Below are 22,220 nucleotides of genomic sequence, written 5' to 3' on the forward strand. Positions count from 1 at the left end.
AACCTTCGGTGGCGTCACAGCAGTTTCCCGTGAAGGTAAATTTTCTTCTTTCTCTTTTACTACAACTTCATTCGTTTTATTGCCGGGCAGAATCTCCATTGTTTTCTCTGTTCGTTCTATTTTATGAGGTCCATCGCCATTTTTTGTAACATTCTTATTCTCCACAGAAGTCTCCTTAATGGTTTCTCGTGAAGGTAGTTTTTCTTCTTTCTCTGTTATTAAAATTTCATTCGTTTCATTGGCTGGCAGAATCTCCTTTGTTATCTCTTTTCGTTCTACTATCAGAGGACCGTCGCCATTTTCTGTAACGTTTTTACTCTTCTTTTGTCTCCTTAATGGTTTCTCGTGAAGGTAGTCTTTCTTCTTTTTCTGTTACTATAATTTCATTCGTTGCATTGGCTGGCAGAATCTCCTTTGTTACCTCTGTTCGTTCTACTATCAGAGGTCTATCGCCATTTTCTGTAACATTTTTACTCTCCACAGAAGTCTCCTTAATGGTTTCCCGTGAAGGTAGTTTTTCTTCTTTCTCTGTTACTAAAATTTCATCCGTTTTATTGCCGGGCAGAATCTCCATTGTTTTCTCTGTTCGTTCTACTTGCTGAGGTTCATCGCCATTTTCTGTAACGTTCTTACTTTCCACAGATGTCTCCTTAATGGTTTTCTGTGAAGGTAGTTTTTCTTCTTTCTCTGTTACTTTAATTTCATTCGTTTCATTGGCTGGCAGAATCTCCATTGTTTTCTCTGTTCGTTCTACTTTATGAGGTCCATCGCTCTTTTCTGCAGCATTCCTACTCTCCACAGATGTCATCGTAATGCTTTCCTGTGAAGGTAGTTTTTCTTCTTTCTCTGTTACTAAAATTTCATTCGTTTTATTGCCGGGCAGAATCTCCTTTGTTATCTCTGTTCGTTCTACTATCAGTGGTCCATCGCCATTTTCTGTAACGTTTTTACTCTCCTCTTTTGTCTCTTTAATGGTTTCTCGTGAAGGTAGTTCTTCTTCTTTCTCTGTAACGAAAACTTCATTCGTTTTATTGCCTGGCAGAATCTCCACTGTTTTTTTCTATTCGTTCTACTTTCTGTGGTTCATTGTCCTTATCTGTAGCATCCTTACTCTCCACATATGTCTCCATAATGGTTTCCTGTGAAGGTAGTTTTTCTTCTTTCTCTGTCACCAAAAATTCATTCGTTTTATTGCCGGGCAAAATCTCCGTTGTTTTCTCTGTTCGTTCTACTTGCTGAGGTTCGTCGCTCTTTCCTGGGGCACTAAATGTAGTTTCTGTTTTGTTTTTACCTTGGTCATCCGCCCCTACCTTCGGAAAAAGAAGAGTTGCGGCTTTATCGTCCTTCGGCTTTTCTTCAGTGGCACTGGTAAGAGGCTGTACTGTTGCTTCCTTCTTTATAACAGCTTTTTCGTTAATTTCATTACCCTCTTCGTCCATGACCTTTTTCAGGTCCACCGTCTCTGTTAGCGACCTAGCTGTTGTGTGGAGTGGTTTCCGTCAGAGTTTCGCTCTTTGTGACAGATTTTTCGCCACTTTCTTTACCTTCTTCATCAATAACAACCTGTGTTTCCGTAATCTTTGATACATTTCCGTTGGGCTTTACGTCAGTTTCCGTAGTCTTTTCAACGACTGTCTTGTTTCCGGTTACATGCCCCGTTTCATCTGTATTATTAAAGACTTTCCTTTCCACGGTCTTCATGGTGTCATTCGTGCCACTTTCCAAACTTGTCTTCATGCTGTCTAGATCAGGCACTTTTGGTAAATCTTTGAGTCTCCCCTCGTCAACTTTACGGCAAGGGTCCACAGCGACCTTCTCCACGGTAGCGGTGGCCGCCCCGTCCTTAGGGAACCCCGTGGAGCCCGCTCCACCGGCCAGCGGCAGGCTGCTGCCACCCAGTCCGTTACAAGGATGGTTAACGTCACTTCACTTGGAACTTCCCCCTTTCCCCTTCCCGCTTCATCATTGCATCTCTCTCTCTCTCTCTCTCTCTCTCTCTCTCTCTCTCTCTGTTTTTTCTTTTCTCTTTCGCTCATTTACTTGCATTTCTTTGCCTCTTTCCTTCTCATAACTGTGTTTTTATTCATCTTTCACCATTATCTTACTCATCACACTTACTATATTATTTTCCCTCTCCGACCGTCCTACCTTGAAGAGTTATAAAGACTACGTATAGGAACAAACGACATAATTGCTCTCCCGCATAGTACACTGGTAGAGGTTCTGTTCGTCCCAAACAACTTTTTTACCTGGATCCGAGTGTCTCAAAGTCCATTTCATTATTTGTGTTCCAATTGCTGCGATCTGCTCTTTGTTTGGAAGCTTTGTGACATGGTCGGAAGGGGAATGAAAAATCATCTGTATCTATCTATCTATCTATAATGGGGGCATACGCTGTAGCTGCTTGAAGTTAGGGTTCATTGAAGATCTGAGGTCGCTTCCCGCATCAGGAGGGTCACTACATTGTGCGTGGCGGGTAATGATAACACGGGGCCTTAAAGCCTCGTTCACACTGTGCCGACTCTGGGCCAAGACAACCCACGACTCCTAGGGTACACGAGGTCTTGGGTACTGATGTGAAAGGGTCGGGCATGTCTTGAAAGAGGTCTTGAGACTGCTGTGCCGACGTCGTGACGGGAGTTTGGAGTCGTAAGGAGTAGCGCAAAAAAGTATTCCATGCTTAACTTTCACGAAAAGAGTCGGCAAGAGCCTGGACCAACCGTCACTTCCGGTTGAGGTCTGAGGGAGGTCTGGGACAGTCGTGACGACTGTCGTCAACACTCTTGGCTTGTCTTCAGACAGTCGTGACGACTGTCGGGGCCATTTTTCAAATTTTTACCGTTTCCTGTCGGCTCAGTCGTCTATGCCGACTACTTAAGAATGATGAGGGACTGTCATGACAACAGTCTTCGCCTAATGAAGGACGTTCGTGACGACTATCGGCTCAGAAATATTGGCTAACACTGCCGCCATTAAGAAATTTATATATTTATTTTGCAATCACAAGCACAATAACAACTGGGCATGGTTACGTTTCGCTGGCACAAACTTGGGAGCCGCACAGCACGCATGCACGCACTCCTTTTGTCTCGATCTCTCTTGTGTTGAATGACACAACTAGGGTTGCCACCCTGAGGTCAGAAAAATGTGGAATGCAACATCTCACTCTCCAATACGGAATGGATCCATATTTAAAGGAACGGGTGGCAACCCTAAAATTTCTCGAGCATGCAATGAGTGACAGCCGCACGCAGCACGTTGCTGTGGAGGTGTTTTAGGTGTTCTTAACTCTTATTTATGAAAGAGGAGGAGGAGGAGGAGGAGGAAAAAGAAGACTAGAAATAACCATGTCTTTGTATTTATTTACAAAACAATAACAATAACAATAACAATAATAATGATAACAATAATAATAATAATAATAATAATAATAATAATAATAATAATAATATGGTAATCAACAGGTTAATTATAATTATATACAAGTAATGCTAATAATACCCCTCTCTCTCTCTCTCTCTCTCTCTCTCTCTCTCTCTCTCTCTCTCTCTCTCTCTCTCTCTCTCTCTCTCTCTCTCTCTCTCTCTCTCTCTCTCTCTCTCTCTCTCTCTCTCTCTCTCTCTCTCTCTCTCTCTCTCTCTCTCTCTCTCTCTCTCTCTCTCTCTCTCTCTCTCTCTCTCTCTCTCTCTCTCTCTCTCTCTCTCTCTCTCTCTCTCTCTCTCTCTCTCTCTCTCTCTCTCTCTCTCTCTCTCTCTCTCTCTCTCTCTCTCTCTTTCCACTATAGTTTATCCTCTTTTCTCTTTTCCTCCTCTTCTTTCTTCCTTTCCTCCCCCATCACTACCTCTTTCAATTCCTCCTCTGCTTCCTTTCCTCTCCCCTTCCCTTCCTCCCTATCTTCATCCATCCCTTCTATTCTCTCGTCCATCTTTCCTGCCTTCTCCTCTTGCTTCTCCTCGCCCTTCTTCCCCTCTCCCAGTCCCGTCTCGGTTACCGCTGGGGGGGTGGGGAGTGAAGGGGAGGTCTCCAGGACAGTTATAGGCCCTTCCTCGCCCTTCAGTTTCCTCTCCATTAGAGGGGCGTGTCTGAAGAGAAGGGAAGAAGGGAGTGAGTAGTGACAGACATACAGACAAACAGACATACAGTATTTTTTAAATGTCTCTGCACTTCAGTTCGCCTGTTTGAAAAGCCTCTCGTAGAAGTTGCCGGGACTTTCATGGACTGTTTTGTGATCCCAGTGAAAAAATTTACACGACTTCTGCATCTTGGACGGGAAAAACACCCATGAAAACCCGGTTAATGTCTCTGTGGCCTTGGGAAACGGTCGTAATGGGAGCCTGGTACGTTTAAGAATATGGAACACTGAAAGACAAACAAATAGACAGACAGATAGATAGACAGAGTGAGTAGAGAGACAAACAGACGGACAGACAAGTACAGATGCCTATTCAAGCGAGGCGATGTAATAGTAATACAGACATTGGCAGGTATTTATTTTTTCTCTCAAACCGAGTTATCCGTCACTGCAACAACCTTCCTCCAGAATAGCCAGTGCGAAAACAATCAATGCCCTTAAAAATCGAATCGACTGTTACTTCGTTGCGTCAGGAGTGAACTGGACGTAACATACCGAAGTGCTTTGATCTGCTTTTAAGGCACCGAAATGACTGTTGACTGTTGGGCAGGTCAAGTCACTAGAGTGGGCAATATCGTAATGAGCTGATAAATTTGTTGTTGCCCGTCTTTCCATTTTTCCATATAGGTGATCAAACCAGGTAGATAGATAGCCAAACAGACAGACAGACAGAAAGACACACAGACGTTGCTTCAAAACTGCTGTCCATCCAACTTCCTGATGCAAGAGTTTACCAGCATCTTCACTCTTTCACTCCTACACACACACACACACACACACACACACACACACACACCACACCTCACAACTGCTGTCCAACTCTCTGATGCAAGAATTAACCAGCATGACTCCTACACACACACACACACACACACACACACACCACACCTCACAACTGCTGTCCAACTCTCTGATGCAAGAATTAACCAGCATGACTCCTACACACACACACACACACACACACACACACTTACCGGTAGAGGATGTAGTGCTGGATGAAGAAGAAAATGTTGAAGAAAATGGACAGCAAACCCAGTCCTAGTTTTGCGGGGTCGGTTAGCAGTGAATGCCAATCGTCTGCGGGAGAGAGTGAGTGAGTGAGAGAAAATGAAAGTAATAGTGTTGGGTTGGTATTTCTCTCTCTTTCTCTCTATTTCTGAGTGTGAGAAAATGAGAGAGTGAGAGTGTTGGGTTGGTATTTCTCTCTATTTCTATCTATTTCTATCTATTGTTTCTTTCTTTAATTTTTATCTTTTTTGTTGAGAGAGAGAGAGAGAGAGAGAGAGAGAGAGAGAGAGAGAGAGAGATAATGGTGGGTTTGTATTTTTCGCTATCCCTTTCTTTCTTTCTTTATCAATCTCTCTCTCTCTCCCTCTCTCTTTTAATTTTCTTTTATTTTCCTTCCTTCATTATTATTATTATTATTATTATTATTATTATTATTATTATTATTATTATTATTATTATTATTATTATTATTATTATTTAGTCTGTTTTCTTACCATAAGTTTATTTTTCCTTTATTCCTCCTCATCCGTTATTCTCCTCCTCTTCCCCTTTCATCAACATATCTTCCTCCTCTTCCTCTTCCTATTCCTTCCCCATTTTCTACCTTCCTTCTCCACATATTTCTTCCATCATCCCTTTCCTCCATCTCTCCTATCCTCTATTTTCATCTTTTCCTCCCTCCTCCCTCTCTACATCTCCTCCTCTCTTTCTTCTCCTTCTCCTCTTCCTCTCCCTTCCTCATTTTCTTCCCTCCTCCTCATACTTTTTGTTCTTCCCTCCATCTCTCCTTTGTTCTTTCTTCTTCAGCTTTCCCTCCCTTACCCTCCTCACCACACGAACGATGAAAATGAAATGGCTACAATCCTAAATAACTTTTTCGCATCCGTATTTACCGACGAAGATTGTTTATCACCTCAACCGCCGGAGGTTAGAAGGACCGAAAAGATGTTAAGTGGCGTGCTCATCGTAGAAAGTGAGATTTTACGCACAATTGAAAAGATTAAAGTAAGCAAAGCTCCTGGTCCAGACAAAATTACCCCTAGGGTCTTAAAAGAAATCAAACATCAAATTTGTAAACCGCTCTCCATCATATTCAATAAATCTTTAACAGCTGGAAAAGTTCCGTCGGATTGGAAACTTGCAAATGTCACACCAATTTTCAAAAAGGGGGACAAGTCTCATCCAGGAAACTATCGACCAATTAGCCTGACATCTATTGTTTGTAAGTTAATGGAGACTATCATTCGCGACAATATGGTGAAATTCTTCGAAGAAAATAATATAATAAATAATTCGCAACATGGCTTCCGTAGTAAACGTTCGTGTTTGACTAACTTACTTGATTTTTTTCACTATATTTTTGACGTGTTCGATGAAAGCAGATCAGTAGATATCATATATCTGGATTTTCAAAAGGCATTTGATAAGGTCCCCCACCAACGATTGCTCAGCAAACTACTGGCGCACGGTATCTCGGGTAACATTCACAATTGGCTTGCGGACTGGCTCTCTGAGCGGAAACAGAGAGTAGTTCTAAACGGTGTTACATCTAACTGGCTCGAAGTCAGAAGCGGCGTACCTCAAGGATCAGTGCTTGGCCCCATGCTCTTCTTAATTTATGTTAATGATATCGATGATGGGCTCACTTGCAAAGTATCAAAATTTGCTGATGACACAAAAATTGCTAGTAAAGTAACTGCGATACTCGACGAAGAAGCTTTACAATCAAATATAGATCGACTTGCACGTTGGGCCAATCAATGGCAAATGAAATTTAACGTTGACAAATGTAAAGTGTTGCACATCGGAAAAAATAACAATCGCGTTCGGTACGTAATGAATGGCCAACAACTTTCTGCAGTAAGTAAAGAAAAGGATCTTGGAATCACTATATCAAGCGATTTAAAGCCCGGTCAGCATTGTTCAGAGGTAGTTAAAACTGCAAGCAAATTGGTTGGCTTCATCGGACGAGTCTTTAATAATAAATCGGAAAAAGTAATATTAAAACTGTATAATTCGTTGGTTCTACACCGTCCAGAGTACTGTGTACAGTTTTGGTCTCCCTACTACAGAAAAGACATAGAAAAATTGGTACGGGTCCAACGAAGAGTAACAAAGATGATTCCTAGGTTGAGAAATTTGTCATATGAACAAAGGCTTAAAGTAAATTTATTCAGCCTATCAAAACGAAGAATGCGAGGGGATCTAATAGAAGTGTTTAAAATGTTTAAAGGATTCAGTGATATTAATGCGGAAGATTACTTTACAATTGATCGATCAAATAGAACAAGAAGAAATCACAATTTGAAGATAAGTGGTAAAAGATTCTCGTCGCACGAAGCTAAACACTTCTTCTTCAATCGAGTTGTTAATGTTTGGAACTCTCTACCTTGTGATGTCGTTGATAGTACAACAGTTACGGCCTTCAAGAATAGATTAGACAAGTGTTTTGAATCCAACCAGCAACTTAGATATTACTCATTGTCGTAATAACGTTAAGTTCTTTCGAATACTGGTGTCCTTGTCCGCTTTTATCGCCCGGTTAGTGGTAGCAGTAATGGTAGTTCTTTCCTCTTTCCTACATAAATTCCATGCAGTTTTTCCATGCTGCATGGTTCTTTTTCCTTTCCTGCCAGCTTTGGCTGGAGGGATGGGGGGGTGGGGAGGAGCCTTCGCCTTTGCTGAGCCTTCGCCTTTGCTGGCCTTCATCTTCCACCTTTGATTAGATAGTTAGTGTAGCTTGTCACAAACAACCTCGTAAGGACCAGCAGGTCTGCTGTTGTTTGTTCTTCCTTTGTGTTCCTTTGTGTTCCCCCCACTCACCCATCCCCCCCACACAGTCACACACACTCACCATAGTTTGCAGAGAGCAGGAACATTTGAACCAGGGACAGCGCCCCGCCTGTGAAGTCCAGAATGACTGTGTAGATACTCCAACCATCGGTGCTCCTGTGGCTGTAGTTAACGTAGAGCTGGAAGAGGAGGAGGTGGAGGGGAGGTGGAATTAGAGCCTTTACCGGGGCAGGATGGAGTACACTAACACCAGACAGAAAACAAGGTGGAATTAGAACCTTTACCGGGGCAGGATGGAGTACACTAACACCAGACAGAAAACAAGGTGGAATTAGAACCTTTACCAGGGCAGGATGGAGCACACTAACACCAGACAGAAAACAAGGTGGAATTAGAGCCTTTACTGGAGCAGGATGGAGTACACTAACACCAGACAGAAAACAAGGTGGAATTAGAACCTTTACTGGAGCAGGATTGAGTACACTAACACCAGACAGAAAACAAGGTGGAATTAGAACCTTTACTGGAGCAGGATGGAGTACACTAACACCAGACAGAAAACAAGGTGGGATTAGAACCTTTACCGGGGCAGGATGGAGTACACTAACACCAGACAGAAAACAAGGTGGGATTAGAACCTTTACTGGAGCAGGATGGAGTACACTAACACCAGACAGAAAACAAGGTGGGATTAGAACCTTTACCGGGGCAGGATGGAGTACACTAACACCAGACAGAAAACAAGGTGGGATTAGAACCTTTACCGGGGCAGGATGGAGTACACTAACACCAGACAGAAAACAAGGTGGGATTAGAACCTTTACTGGAGCAGGATGGAGTACACTAACACCAGACAGAAAACAAGGTGGGATTAGAACCTTTACCGGGCAGGATGGAGTACACTAACACCAGACAGAAAACAAGGTGGGATTAGAACCTTTACCGGGGCAGGATGGAGTACACTAACACCAGACAGAAAACAAGGTGGGATTAGAACCTTTACCGGGGCAGGATGGAGTACACTAACACCAGACAGAAAACAAGGTGGGATTAGAACCTTTACTGGAGAAGGATGGAGTACACTAACACCAGACAGAAAACAAGGTGGAATTAGAACCTTTACTGGAGAAGGATGGAGTACACTAACACCAGACTGAGAACAAGGTGGAGGAAGAGAAGTGAAATTAGAACCTTTACCGGGGCAGGATGGAGTACACTAACACCAGACAGAAAACAAGGTGGAATTAGAACCTTTACCGGGGCAGGAAGGAGTACACTAACACCAGACAGAAAACAAGGTGGAATTAGAACCTTTACCGGGGCAGGAAGGAGTACACTAACACCGGACAGAGAACAAGGTGGAAAAGGGATGGCATTAAAACCTTTACCGGAGCAGTAGCAAGATGGAGTACACTAACACCAGACAGACAGAGAACCAGGTGTGGGAGGAGCACTGGAATTATAATTAACCTTTGCCAAAGCAGTAACAGGATGGAGTAACCCCCCCGCCCCCGTCCCCCACCCACACCCACCCAACCACACACACACACACCCATACCTATGTAGACACTTTAGGTTGGTATCATAAGACACTTTCGCTTCTCACATTAACAATTTCTAAAGGTTAAAGAGGGGGTCAGTCAGGTTCTAATGAGTGTTTCCTTAGGTTCACGGTACAGAAGAAGGGTCAAACTACCACCAGGGTCATAAAACTACTGCTGGAAATGCCCACAACTCCTACGAAAGCCTTGTCAAATGATGTGTTCTTGAGGTTCACGGTACGGAAAAAGGGTTAAACTACCACCAGGGTCATATAACTACTCCTGGAAATGCCCACAACTCCTACGAAAGCCTTGTCAAATATGTGTTTCCTTAGGTTCACGGTACAGAAGAAGGGTCAAACTACCACCAGGGTCATAAAACTACTGCTGGAAATGCCCACAACTCCTACGAAAGCCTTGTCAAATATGTGTTTCCTTAGGTTCAGGGTACAGAAGAAGGGTCAAACTACCACCAGGGTCATAAAACTACTGCTGGAAATGCCCACAACTCCTACGAAAGCCTTGTCAAATATGTGTTCTTGGGCGGCGAAATGTCTTATGATACGACCCTTACTTACCTGAGGCACATATTTGATACAGGTGATGGCCAGCTTGATATAGGAGAAGAGGTACAAGACGTCCAGCCATAGCCAAGCGTCGACCACTGGTACCAGAATGCAACCGATAACAGCAGCGAGTATTAGCAGGCCGCTCATGACTCGGCAGGGGATGGACACACGCTGCCCCTTCCCTCTCTGAAGTAGTGATAGTGGTGGTTATTGTAGTAATTGTAGTGGTAGTGGTAGTAGGTGGATTGTGGTTGTAAGGGTTGTAGGGTGAGGAATTGTAGGTTTGTGAGGATGCTGGTTCTCGTGGTAATGGTGGTTGTTGTAGTAGTAGTAGTAGTAGTAGTAGTAGTAGTAGTAGTAGTAGTGGTATAGTGGTAGTAGCAGTAGTAGTAGTAGTAGTAGTAGTGGTAGTGGTAGTAGTAGTAGTAGTAGTAGTAGTAGTAGTAGTAGTAGTAGTAGTAGTAGTAGTAGTAGTAGTAGTAGTAGTAGTAGTAGTACCGGTAGTAGTAGTAGTAGTAGTAGTAGCAGAAGTAGTATAGAGGAAAGAAAGAGGGAAAGAAAACACACACACACACACACACACACACACACACACTCCCTCCCCCTTCCTCACCCCTTTAACCCCCCCTTCCACACCCACCTTGTAGAAGAAGCACTGGATGATCTGCACAGCCACACACACGAGGGCGTACAAGGGGAACATGACATCGTTCAAGCGCACGTGCAGAATGGATTGAGGGAAGCGGGTCTCGTACTGGTCCTGGGAGATAGATAGATAGATAGAGATAGATATAGATATGTAGATAGGTAGATAGAGAGAGAGAGAGAGACGGGGGTAAGGAGGTGATTATATATGTTGGTTAGTTTTATTATTGTTCTTCTTCTTCTTATTGTTGTTGTTATTGTATTTATTATCGCATTGGAGAGAGAGAGAGAGATTTTACATAGATTTACATAGAAAATCAGACCACACAGACCCCATGGTCCAGACTTGGTGGTCTGTCCTTAAACCTAAGTGATTTTACATTAATCAGAAGACTCCAAAACGTTGCAGTTCTACTCTAGTTGATATTAAGTTGAAGGAAGTGACGGTCGAGCTTATTTTTGAAGGAGTCAATCGTGTTACTGGACCACTGATGGTGGAAGCTTATTCCATTCTCGCACTACAACGTTGGTGAAGAAAAATTTGGTGCAGTCTGAATTTACTTGTCTACATCTGAGTTTTACGCCATTGTTCCTCGTGCGCAAAGTGTCATCGATCATAAACAATGTTGATCTGTCTACATTCGTGAAACCATTAAGTATTTTAAAACATTCGATCAGTTTTCCTCGGAGGCGACGTTTCTAAGAGAGAACATGTTAAGGGTAGAAAGCCTTTCTTCGTAGGATTTGTTGCGCAAGGAAGGATAATTTTCGTTGTCCGACGCTGAACACCTTCTAATTTAGCAATATCCTTTGCATGGTGGGGAGACCAAAACTGTACCGCATATTCCAAGTGGGGTCTGACTAAACTGTTGTAGAGCGGGAGTATTACATCTTTATTCTTAAATAAAAAGTTTCTTTTAATGAAGCCCAACATTCTGTTCGCTTTATTTGCTGCATCGATGCATTGCTGTGAGAATTTGAGGTTTGACGCGATTTTGACCCCCAAGTCCTTGACGCATTGAACGCTTTTGAGTTTAACGCCGCGCATTTCGTAAGAGAGAGAGAGAGAGAGAGAGAGAGAGAGAGAGAGAGAGAGAGAGAGAGAGAGAGAGAGAGAGAGAGAGAGAGAGAGAGAGAAAGAAAAAGAAAGACAGACTGAAAAAGATAGAAATGAGAAAAAGGAAAATGAAGAAATAAAGAAGAAAAAAAACACTAACGGAGAGACAGAGAGATAGACAGACAAACAGACAGACAGACCCCTTACCTGTACAGCCGGGATCCAGTACAGTCCCATGTTGAAGAGGAAATACGAGAAGAAACCGATGAAGTTGAACGTAAGGAAATCGAAACTCAGACCGACAACGCTGAAATAATAATAATAATAATAATAATAATAATAATAATAATAATAATAATAATAATAATAATAATAATAATAATAATGGTGATACGGTGATGGTAAGGTTAGGTAAGGTCGCTCCCCTCTCTCTCTCTCTCTCTTCTATTATTGTTTTCTCTCTCTTCCTCGTTCTTTTTCTCCTTCCTTTCCCTATTTTACCTTCCTCCTCCTCCTCCTCCTCCTCCTCCTCTTCCTCCTCATACTACCTGTTTCCCCTCTCCCGTCTACCTTTTTTTTTTTTCCTCCTTCACTTATTCCTTCTTTCATTCCTTATTTTACCTTCCTTCTCCTCCTTCACCACTTCCTCCCTCCTCCTCTTCCTCCTCCTCCTTCAGTTATTCCCTCTTTCATTCCCTATTTTACTTCTTACCTTCCTTCCCCGTCCTTCACCTTCTCCTTTTCCTCCTCCTTCACCTCCTCCTCTTCATTTTTTTTTCTCCTCCTCCTCCTCCTACATATCATCCCTCTCCCTTCTCCTTAGCTTCTTTTTCTTATTTTTCTTCCTCCTTCAGTTCTTCCTTCTCTCATTTCCTATTTTATATTCCTCCTCCTCCTCCTCCTCTTCCTCCTGCACCTCTTCCTCTAATTCCTTATCCTCGTTTTCTTCTGTCTCATCTCTTTCCCCTCCTCCTTTTCTCCCTCTTCCTCATCTTCTTCAGCTAGTCGTTCTTTCATTCCCTGTTTTTACCTTTCTCCTCCTCCTCCTCCTCCTTCTCCTCCTGCTCCTCCTCCTCTTCCTCCTCCTCTTCCTGCTCCTCCTCCTTTCCTCACCTCTTCCTCCGCCAGTTGTGCACGATTTGGGGCAAGAAGGAGATGTCCCAGGCGATGGTGTACACCCAGCCCATGATGTCAGCAGTGGTGGTGATGCCCTTAGACTTCATCACCGACACAACACTGAAGGCTCCTCCGCTACGGGGGTACCTGGGGGTGGTGGTGGTGGTGGTGGTGAGTGGTGATGAAGGTAGTGGTGGTGGTGATGGAGGTGAAAAGTGGTTAGTGGTGTGTTTGCTAGTGATGTTAAGCTGTCCGATGAGGAATGATTTGGTGTTGAATTGAACGAGTGGCGGTGATGAAAAGTGATGATGAATTGGTGTTGAATTGGTGCTGAAGTGGTGATGAAGTGACTGGTGATGGAGAAATAGTAAGGTGGTGTTGACAGAAATGGTGATGTACCGTTGTTAAAGTGTGTGGTGATGAAGTGGTGGTGGTGGTGAATTGGTGATGAAAAGTGGTGGTGTTAGTCAGTCATTTGGTTAGTCAATTGAAGTGGCAGTAATGTGGTGTTAAACTGCCTGGTGATGACTGAAGTGGTGATGAAATGGTCCTGAAGTGACTGGTGATGAATGAAATGGTGTTAAGGAGCTATGTTATGCTGGAGTAATAGTGAAGTGGTGATGAAATGGTGTTGAAATGGTGTTGAACTGACTGGTGATGAATGAAATGGTGTTAAGGAGCTAGGTTATGTTGAAGTAAGAGTGAAGTGGTGATGAGGTGGTGTTAAACGGTCTGGTGATAAATGATGAATTGGTGATGATGAAATGGTGTTGTTGCGATAGTGTAGTGGTGATGAAATGGCGATGATAAAATGGTGGTGCCGTAATAGTGTAGTGGTGATAAAGTGGTGGTGATGAAAATGGTGGTGATGTGGTGGTGTTATAAAGTGGATAGTGAATGAATGTATTAGTGGTGGTGAGGTAATAGTTAAGTGGTGGTGATGAAGTGGCGGTGATGAAGTGGCTTTGATGAAGTGGCGGTGATGAAGTGGTGGTGATGAAGTGGCTTTGATGAAGTGGTGGTGATGAAGTGGCTTTGATGAAGTGGCGGTGATGAAGTGGTGGTGATGAAGTGGTGGTGATGAAGTGGCTTTGATGAAGTGGCGGTGATGAAGTGGTGGTGATGAAGTGGTGGTGATGAAGTGGTGGTGATGAAGTGGTGGTGATGAAGTGGCGGTGATGAAGTGGTGGTGATGAAGTGGTGGTGATGAAGTGGCTTTGATGAAGTGGCGGTGATGAAGTGGCGGTGATGAAGTGGCGGTGATGAAGTGGTGGTGATGAAGTGTTGGTGATGAAGTGGCGGTGATGAAGTGGTGGTGATGAAGTGGTGGTGATGAAGTGTTGGTGATGAAGTGTTGGTGATGAAGTGGTGGTGATGAAGTGGTGGTGATGAAGTGGCGGTGATGAAGTGGCGGTGATGAAGTGGTGGTGATGAAGTGTTGGTGATGAAGTGGTGGTGATGAAGTGGTGGTGATGAAGTGGCGGTGATGAAGTGGTGGTGATGAAGTGGCGGTGATGAAGTGGCGGTGATGAAGTGTTGGTGATGAAGTGGTGGTGATGAAGTGGTGGTGATGAAGTGGCGGTGATGAAGTGGCGGTGATGAAGTGTTGGTGATGAAGTGGCGGTGATGAAGTGGTGGTGATGAAGTGTTGGTGATGAAGTGTTGGTGATGAAGTGGCGGTGATGAAGTGTTGGTGATGAAGTGTTGGTGATGAAGTGTTGGTGATGAAGTGGTGGTGATGAAGTGTTGGTGATGAAGTGTTGGTGATGAAGTGTTGGTGATGAAGTGTTGGTGATGAAGTGGTGGTGATGAAGTGGTGGTGATGAAGTGGCGGTGATGAAGTGTTGGTGATGAAGTGTTGGTGATGAAGTGTTGGTGATGAAGTGGCGGTGATGAAGTGGTGGTGATGAAGTGGCTTTGATGAAGTGGCGGTGATGAAGTGGCGGTGATGAAGTGGTGGTGATGAAGTGGTGGTGATGAAGTGGCGGTGATGAAGTGGCGGTGATGAAGTGGTGGTGATGAAGTGGCGGTGATGAAGTGGCGGTGATGAAGTGGTGGTGATGAAGTGGCTTTGATGAAGTGGCGGTGATGAAGTGGCTTTGATGAAGTGGTGGTGATGAAGTGGTGGTGATGAAGTGGCGGTGATGAAGTGGTGGTGATGAAGTGGCTTTGATGAAGTGGCGGTGATGAAGTGGCGGTGATGAAGTGGTGGTGATGAAATGTTGGTGATGAAATGTTGGTGATGAAGTGGCGGTGATGAAGTGGTGGTGATGAAGTGGCGGTGATGAAGTGGCGGTGATGAAGTGGCGGTGATGAAGTGGTGGTGATGAAGTGGTGGTGATGAAGTGTTGGTGATGAAATGTTGGTGATGAAGTGGCGGTGATGAAGTGGTGGTGATGAAGTGGTGGTGATGAAGTGGCGGTGATGAAATGTTGGTGATGAAGTGGCGGTGATGAAATGTTGGTGATGAAGTGGCGGTGATGAAGTGGCGGTGATGAAGTGGCGGTGATGAAATGTTGGTGATGAAGTGGCGGTGATGAAGTGGCGGTGATGAAGTGGCGGTGATGAAGTGGTGGTGATGAAATGTTGGTGATGAATTGTTGGTGATGAAGTGGCGGTGATGAAGTGGCGGTGATGAAGTGGTGGTGATGAAATGTTGGTGATGAAATGTTGGTGATGAAGTGGCGGTGATGAAGTGGCGGTGATGAAGTGGTGGTGATGAAGTGGTGGTGATGAAATGTTGGTGATGAAATGTTGGTGATGAAGTGGCGGTGATGAAGTGGTGGTGATGAAGTGTTGGTGATGAAATGTTGGTGATGAAGTGGCGGTGATGAAGTGGCGGTGATGAAGTGGCGGTGATGAAGTGGTGGTGATGAAGTGGCGGTGATGAAGTGGCGGTGATGAAGTGGCGGTGATGAAGTGGCGGTGATGAAGTGGCGGTGATGAAATGTTGGTGATGAAGTGGCGGTGATGAAGTGGCGGTGATGAAGTGGCGGTGATGAAATGTTGGTGATGAAGTGGCGGTGATGAAGTGGCGGTGATGAAGTGGTGGTGATGAAGTGGTGGTGATGAAATGTTGGTGATGAAATGTTGGTGATGAAGTGGCGGTGATGAAGTGGTGGTGATGAAGTGTTGGTGATGAAATGTTGGTGATGAAGTGGCGGTGATGAAGTGGCGGTGATGAAGTGGCGGTGATGAAGTGGTGGTGATGAAGTGGTGGTGATGAAGTGGCGGAGGAAGTTTTCTCAAGGGCAAAAAAAAAAAAAAAACAGATTAAAAGAAAAAAAAATATGTAGTGGTGTTGAAGGTGGTGTTGCACGTGGTGATGATTTGGTGATGAACTGTGATGAATTTGTAATGAATTAACTAATTGACTGACTGACTGACTGACTGACTGACTGGTTGACTAACGAACCAACTGACTGACTTACTGACTGACTGATTAACTGACTGACTGACTGACTAACTGACTGACTGGTTGACTAACTAACCAACTGACTGACTTACTGACTGACTGATTAACTGACTGACTGGTTGACTAACGAACCAACTGACTGACTTACTGACTGACTGACTAACTGACTGAATGGCTAACTGGCCGACTGACTGACTGACTGACTGACTGACTGACTTACTGACTGACTGACTAACTGACTGAATGGCTAACTGACTGACTGACTGACTTACTGACTGACTGACTGACTGACTGACTGACTGACTGACTGACTAACTGACTGAATGGCTAACTGGCTGACTGACTGACTGACTGACTGACTGAGTGACTGACTACTGACTGACTAACTAACTGACTTACTGACTGGATAACTGATTGACTGACTGACTGACTATCTAACTGACTGACTGACTGCCTGACCGACTGACTGCCTAACTGACTGACTGACTGACTGATTGTATGACTGAATGAATGAACGAATGAATGAAGGAAGGAAGAAAGGAAGGAAGGAAAAAGGAACTGACTGACTGACTGACTGGCTGACTTAAAAACAGAGGTCAGCTGATAAGAAAATGACGATAGGAAAGTCTCTCAGAATAGACAAAGAAAGAGATAAAAAAAGAAGATGAAGAAGAATGATTGACAACTTCTGTACTGATTAGAGAGAGAGAGAGAGAGAGAGAGAGAGAGAGAGAGAGAGAGAGAGAGAGAGAGAGAGAGAGAGAGAGAGAGAGAGAGAGAGAGAGAGTTAAATAAAAGCGTCACATGATATTTGAACCTCTTAGTGTTATAATGATAAGAGAAGATATCACAGCAAAAACAAAGATTAAAAGGAGGAGGAGGAGGAGGTGAAGGTGACATAAACGTGTAAAGAGTAAGTATTGGTAATAATGATAATGATACTACCACTACTACTACTACTACTACTACTACTACTACTACTACTACTACTACTACTACTACTATCATTCCTCTTCTCCTCCTTCTCCTCCTCATCCTCTTTCTCTTTCTCTTTCTCCTCCTACTACTCCTAAAACCATACTTCACCTCCTCCTCCTCCTCCTCCTCCTCCTCCTCCCCCCACAACAACAACAAGAACAACTCACGTCACCAGGTCCTCGGGCATGGCGATGGCGGTGACGGTGGTGGTGCCGTGGGTGGTGGTGGTGAGGGTGGTGGTGGGTGGCGCGTCGTCGGTGGTGGCGGCGCATATTTCCACTTCCGAGGGGTTGAGGCTGCCCAGGGGTTCCGACAGGGTGAAGTTGATGTAGAGGCATTCCGCTGGGTTCTTGCTGGGGGTGAGAGGGGGAGAGGGGGTGAGAAGGGGGGGGGAGAAGAGGGGGAGGAAGGACGGAAAGAAGGTTTAGAAGAGAGGAGAAAGGGGAGAGAGAGGTGAGGAGTGGGAGAAAGAGAGGTGAGAAGAGAGGAAGGAAGAGAAAAGGAAGAGAGAGGTGAGAAGGAGTGGGAGAAGAAGAGGTGAGAAAAGGAAGAAGGAATTTGGTGAAGGAAAAAAGGTTAAGAAGAGAGGAGAAAGGGTGGTGAAGGGGGTGAGGAAAGGGGGCGAAAGGGGAGTGAGAAGATGGGGAAAGAAAGAAAAAATAGGTAAGAATTAGCTCGTGTGGCCTTGCTGGGGGAAAGAAAAGGGGAGAGAAAGGGGTTGGGGCTGTCCAGGGAGAAGGAGGGGGGGGGGGTGAGAAGGGGGGGAGAGGAGGTCAAAGAAGGAATGAAGGAAGTAAAGTTAAGAAAGGAAATGAGAAAAAGGGGAAAAAGGAAGAAGGGAAATGAGGAAAAAGGAAGAAGGGGGAGAAGAGGGGGAGGAAGGAAGAAGGGATGGGAGAGAAGAGGGTGGAGAAAGGGTGATGTGAGGGAGTGGAAGGTGGGAGAGAGTGAGAGGGTGGAGGAGAAAGGAGGGGAAAGAAGAGATTGAGGAAGGAAGGAAGGAAGGAAGAAGGAGGGGAAGGAAAGAGAGGAAGGGGGAAAAAGGGAAGTGAAAGAGGGGTTAAGGTTCCCCAGGAGTTCCCACAGGGTGAATTTGATGTACTCGTAGAAGCACTCGGCTGGGTTCTTGCTGGGGAGAGAAGGGGGGGAGGGGTGAGAAGAGGGGGGGGGGTAAGAAGAGGGGGAGGAAGGAAGGAAGGTAAGAAGAAGGGAAGGTTGAGAAGCGGGGAAGGGAGAAGAAGGGGATGAGGTTTTACTGGGGAAGAGAGAGGGGGAGCGAGGGTTGATTTACGTATATTTACATAGATATTCAAACCACACAGCCCCTATGCAGACTACGTGGTCTATCCTTCAACCTAAGTGGAATCCTGTTAAATCTAATGTCACCAAGACTTTGCATTTCTACTTTAGTGAATATCAAGTTGAAAGAAGTAGGGGTCGAGCTTGTTTTTAAAGGAGTCAGTCGTGTTACACTGGACCACTGAAGGCAGGAGGGACAAGTGTTTTGAATCCAACCAGCAACTAAGATATTACTCATTGTCGTAATAACGTTAAGTTCTTTCGAATACTGGTGTCCTTGTCCGCTTTTATCGCCCGCTTAGTGGTAGCAGTAATGGTAGTTCTTTCCTCTTTCCTACATAATTTCCATGCAGTTTTTCCATGCTGCATGGTTCTTTTTCCTTTCCTGCCAGCTTCGGCTGGAGGGATGTGGGGGTGGGGAGGAGCCTTCGCCTTTGCTGTCCTTCATCTTCCACCTTTGATTAGATAGTTAGTGTAGCTTGTCACAAACAACCTCGTAAGGACCAGCAGGTCTGCTGTTGTTTGTTCTTCCTTTGTGTTTCTTTGTGTTTGTTCCATTCTCGCACTACAACCTTGGTGAAGAAAAATTTGGTGCAGTCTGAATTTACTTGTTTTCACTTAAAGAAGGATAAAGAAAGCAAAGAAGAGGAAGAGGAAGGGAAGAAAGATGAAGAGAGAGAGAAGGGAAGGATGTGAGGGAGGGAGGGTGGAGGAGGAGGCGAGAGAAGGAGAGGGAGAGAGAAAGTAAGGAAAAGAGAAAGGAGGGAGGAAAGGAAGGAAGGAAAGGAGGAAACTAAAAGGAGGGAGAAAATGAAGGTCTGTGCCATTATTTTTCGTTCGGAACGTGTCATCGATCAAGAACAATTTGTATTTGTCCACATTCGTAAAACCACTGAGCATTTTGAAACATTCGATCAGTTAACCTCGGAGGCGACGTTTCTCAAGAGGGAACAGCTGAAGGGGTGAGAGCTTTTTGTCGTTAGGTTTGTTGCTCAAGGAAAGGATCATTTTTGTTGCCCTGCGTTGAACACCTAATTTAGCAATGTCCTCTGCGTGGCGGGGAAACCAAAAACAAAGGAAGTGGAAGAGGGAAGAGAAAGTGGCGTGAGAAGAGATTGAGGAAGGAAGGATGGAAGAAGAAAGGAAGGGGAAGGAGGATTGGGGGAAGAGAAAAGAAGAGGAAGAGGAAAGAGGGGAAGAGAGAGAAGGAGGGGCGGGAAGGGGGTAGGAAGAGAGAGAAAAGAGAAGAGAGAGGGGAAGGGGAGAAGAAATGGAAGGTGTGAAGGAAGGAAGGAAGGAAGGAAGGGAAAACGAAAGGAAAGAGAAGAAGAAAAAGGAAGGGTGGAAAAAAATAAAGGAAGGAAGGAAGGGAAGGAGAGAAAGGAGGAAAAATGGAAAAAACGAAAAAAAAGGAAGGAAAGACAAAGAAAAAACAAACGAGGAAGAAAAGAAGGAAAAAAAAAGGACGAAATGAAAAAAAAAAAACAGAAAAAGGAGGAGAAAAGGAAGGAAGGAATAACAATAACGATAATGATAAACAAAAATAACAATAACAATAACAATAACAATAATAATAATAATAATAATAATAATAATAATAATAATAATAATAATAATAGTATGTTAATTAAATATCTTACATACTTACGTGAGTCTTAATTTGAGTACGCAAGATTCACCGGAGACTAAGCTGACCTCCGTTGGGTACAGGTGGAGGACAGGTAACTCCTCCTCCACCTCCTCCTCCACTTGTCTCCCTCTCATCTCCACTTCTTTTCTCTTCTCCATTTGGATTATTCTGTCTTTCTCTTCTTTGATCTCCTCCTCCATCTCCTCCTCTTCCGTCAGTCTCCATTCCCTTCTTATCTCCTTCTCCTCCACTTGTCTTCTCGCTGTTATCTCCTTCATTGTTCTGATTTCCTTCTTCTTCTTTATCACATCTTCCTCCTCCTCCTCCTTCTCTTGGTTTCCATTCTCCACTTCCTCCATTTCCTTTTTCCTCATTTCCTCTGGTATGTTTTCACTCATCTCCACTCTCGTCTCCTCCGCTGGTCTTCTGTCCTCCACCTGTGAATCTGGAAGGAAAAGGAGATGAGATTTTTTTTTGTGTGTGTGTGTTTCTCTCTCTCTCTCTCTCTCTCTCTCTCTCTCTCTCTCTCTCTCTTACATCAGGAAACATTATTACTATTATTATTATTTTTCTCATTACTTCTACTACTACCACCACCACCACCACCACTACTACTACTACTACTACTACCACCACCACCACTACCACCACCCGTTTGATGTGCAGGCAAATATTTATAGTGACGCCACCTTGTTTGGCTCATGCTGCCTCTCGAAATTCATCTTTGCTTCACTGTAGAGAGTTTCGCTAGAGTCCGGGTTGATAGGTTGTTTTCAGGACAGCATGTGGGTAGTTTTAAGCCACTCGGCGATGACTGAAAATTGTTAGCTTGTTGCGGGAGGCGGGACTTGAACCCGGTTCTCCTTGACACCGTGCCCGCACGCTGACCACTCAGCCACCGCCTCCTTACTACAACTACTATAACTACCACTACAGGCCCGTAATTTTGGCAGATTTCTTGGGGGGCTAGAGGGCGTTATAGGTTCATGAGGTGGGAGGTGGGAGGGTGGCGAGCGAAGCGAACATACATATTCACTTCTGGGATTTTTTCTTTAAATAATCACTTTTAGGGGAATTTCGAGGCAGATATAGAAAACATTGGGGGTGAATAGCCCCTCTTGCTCCCCCGAAACTACGGCCCTGCACTATTACTTACCAGCTTTCACCACCACTGGAGTTGACACCACCACCATCACCACCACCACCATCACCACCACACTCCACCACCACTTCCTCTCCTTCAAACCTCCCATGATAGAATGAGGAAGGAGGAGGAGGAGATAACTGAGACAGACAGGTGAGAAATTATCGGTGTGACGCACATGTGTGTACACCTGTCTGTTTGTGGACGTGTGCGTGTGTGTGCGAGTGTCAATGTGAGGGTGCTTACTATTAGGTGTGCGTGTGTTTATATAGTTCCACGCCCCCCCCTCCCCCCTGTCTCATTCTCAGATTTTGTGGGGAACTGATAATTGGTGATAGAGAACGAGAGAGAGAGAGAGAGAGAGAGAGAGAGAGAGAGAGAGAGAGAGAGAGAGAGAGAGAGAGAGAGAGAGAGAGAGAGACTGTGTGTGTGTGTGTGTATGTGTGTAACGTGATTTCTTAAAAGCGAGATTACTATCCATATCAGGCCCCATGACATACCGTTTTTCGCAAATATCTTTCAAACAAAGACTCGGATCAGCATGAGACTTTGGCACAGTTTGTTTCACACACTCCGCTAATTTTTGACGTTATTGCGCAATGCCAGATGCGGTTAATTACGGCGTTTACTCTTGACTGTGATGGCAAAACCTGCGTGAGCCACTTACACATTCGAACAAGTGAGGCGTGACGTATTTGTGACGTGTATCCACCACCTACCTCCGCCCCTGGCTTCCCCTACTCTCATCCCTCCCTTTCCATCCCTCCTCCTTCTCCCCCGCACTCTCTCCCCCCGCCCTCTTTCTCCCCATTCCCCCCCCCCTCCCCCCCCCCACATGCGATGTGAAGCGTTGCACAGATATGACTTGTCTACAATGGCGGATAACTCGCAAG

General features: G+C 44.6%; 1 protein-coding gene and 1 long non-coding RNA gene across 3 annotated transcripts; one reads left to right on the forward strand and one right to left on the reverse strand.

Moving 5' to 3' along the window:
• Positions 1–3,730: 3,730 nt before the first annotated feature.
• LOC126995405 (cystinosin-like) lies at positions 3,731–21,576 on the reverse strand. Its single transcript, XM_050854921.1, has 10 exons — positions 21,340–21,576; positions 20,202–20,628; positions 17,422–17,607; positions 12,859–13,008; positions 11,953–12,052; positions 10,684–10,803; positions 10,053–10,229; positions 7,995–8,112; positions 5,107–5,209; positions 3,731–4,082 (listed from the first exon to the last, which is right to left on the reverse strand). Exons 1-10 carry the CDS (start codon positions 21,434–21,436, stop codon positions 3,779–3,781), a joined length of 1,782 nt encoding a protein of 593 aa, XP_050710878.1. The 5' UTR covers positions 21,437–21,576; the 3' UTR covers positions 3,731–3,778.
• Positions 7,995–8,973, forward strand: LOC126995406 (uncharacterized). Of its 2 annotated transcripts, XR_007750301.1 has the most exons (5): positions 7,995–8,138; positions 8,199–8,258; positions 8,499–8,558; positions 8,619–8,738; positions 8,858–8,973. It is a non-coding gene; the product is annotated as an uncharacterized LOC126995406 (long non-coding RNA). The 2 variants fall into 2 exon arrangements; XR_007750302.1 differs by lacking the exon at positions 8,499–8,558.
• Positions 21,577–22,220: the final 644 nt, after the last annotated feature.

This window comes from Eriocheir sinensis, chromosome 8, assembly GCF_024679095.1.
Source record: "Eriocheir sinensis breed Jianghai 21 chromosome 8, ASM2467909v1, whole genome shotgun sequence".
NCBI classification, from domain to species: Eukaryota; Metazoa; Arthropoda; class Malacostraca; order Decapoda; family Varunidae; genus Eriocheir; species Eriocheir sinensis.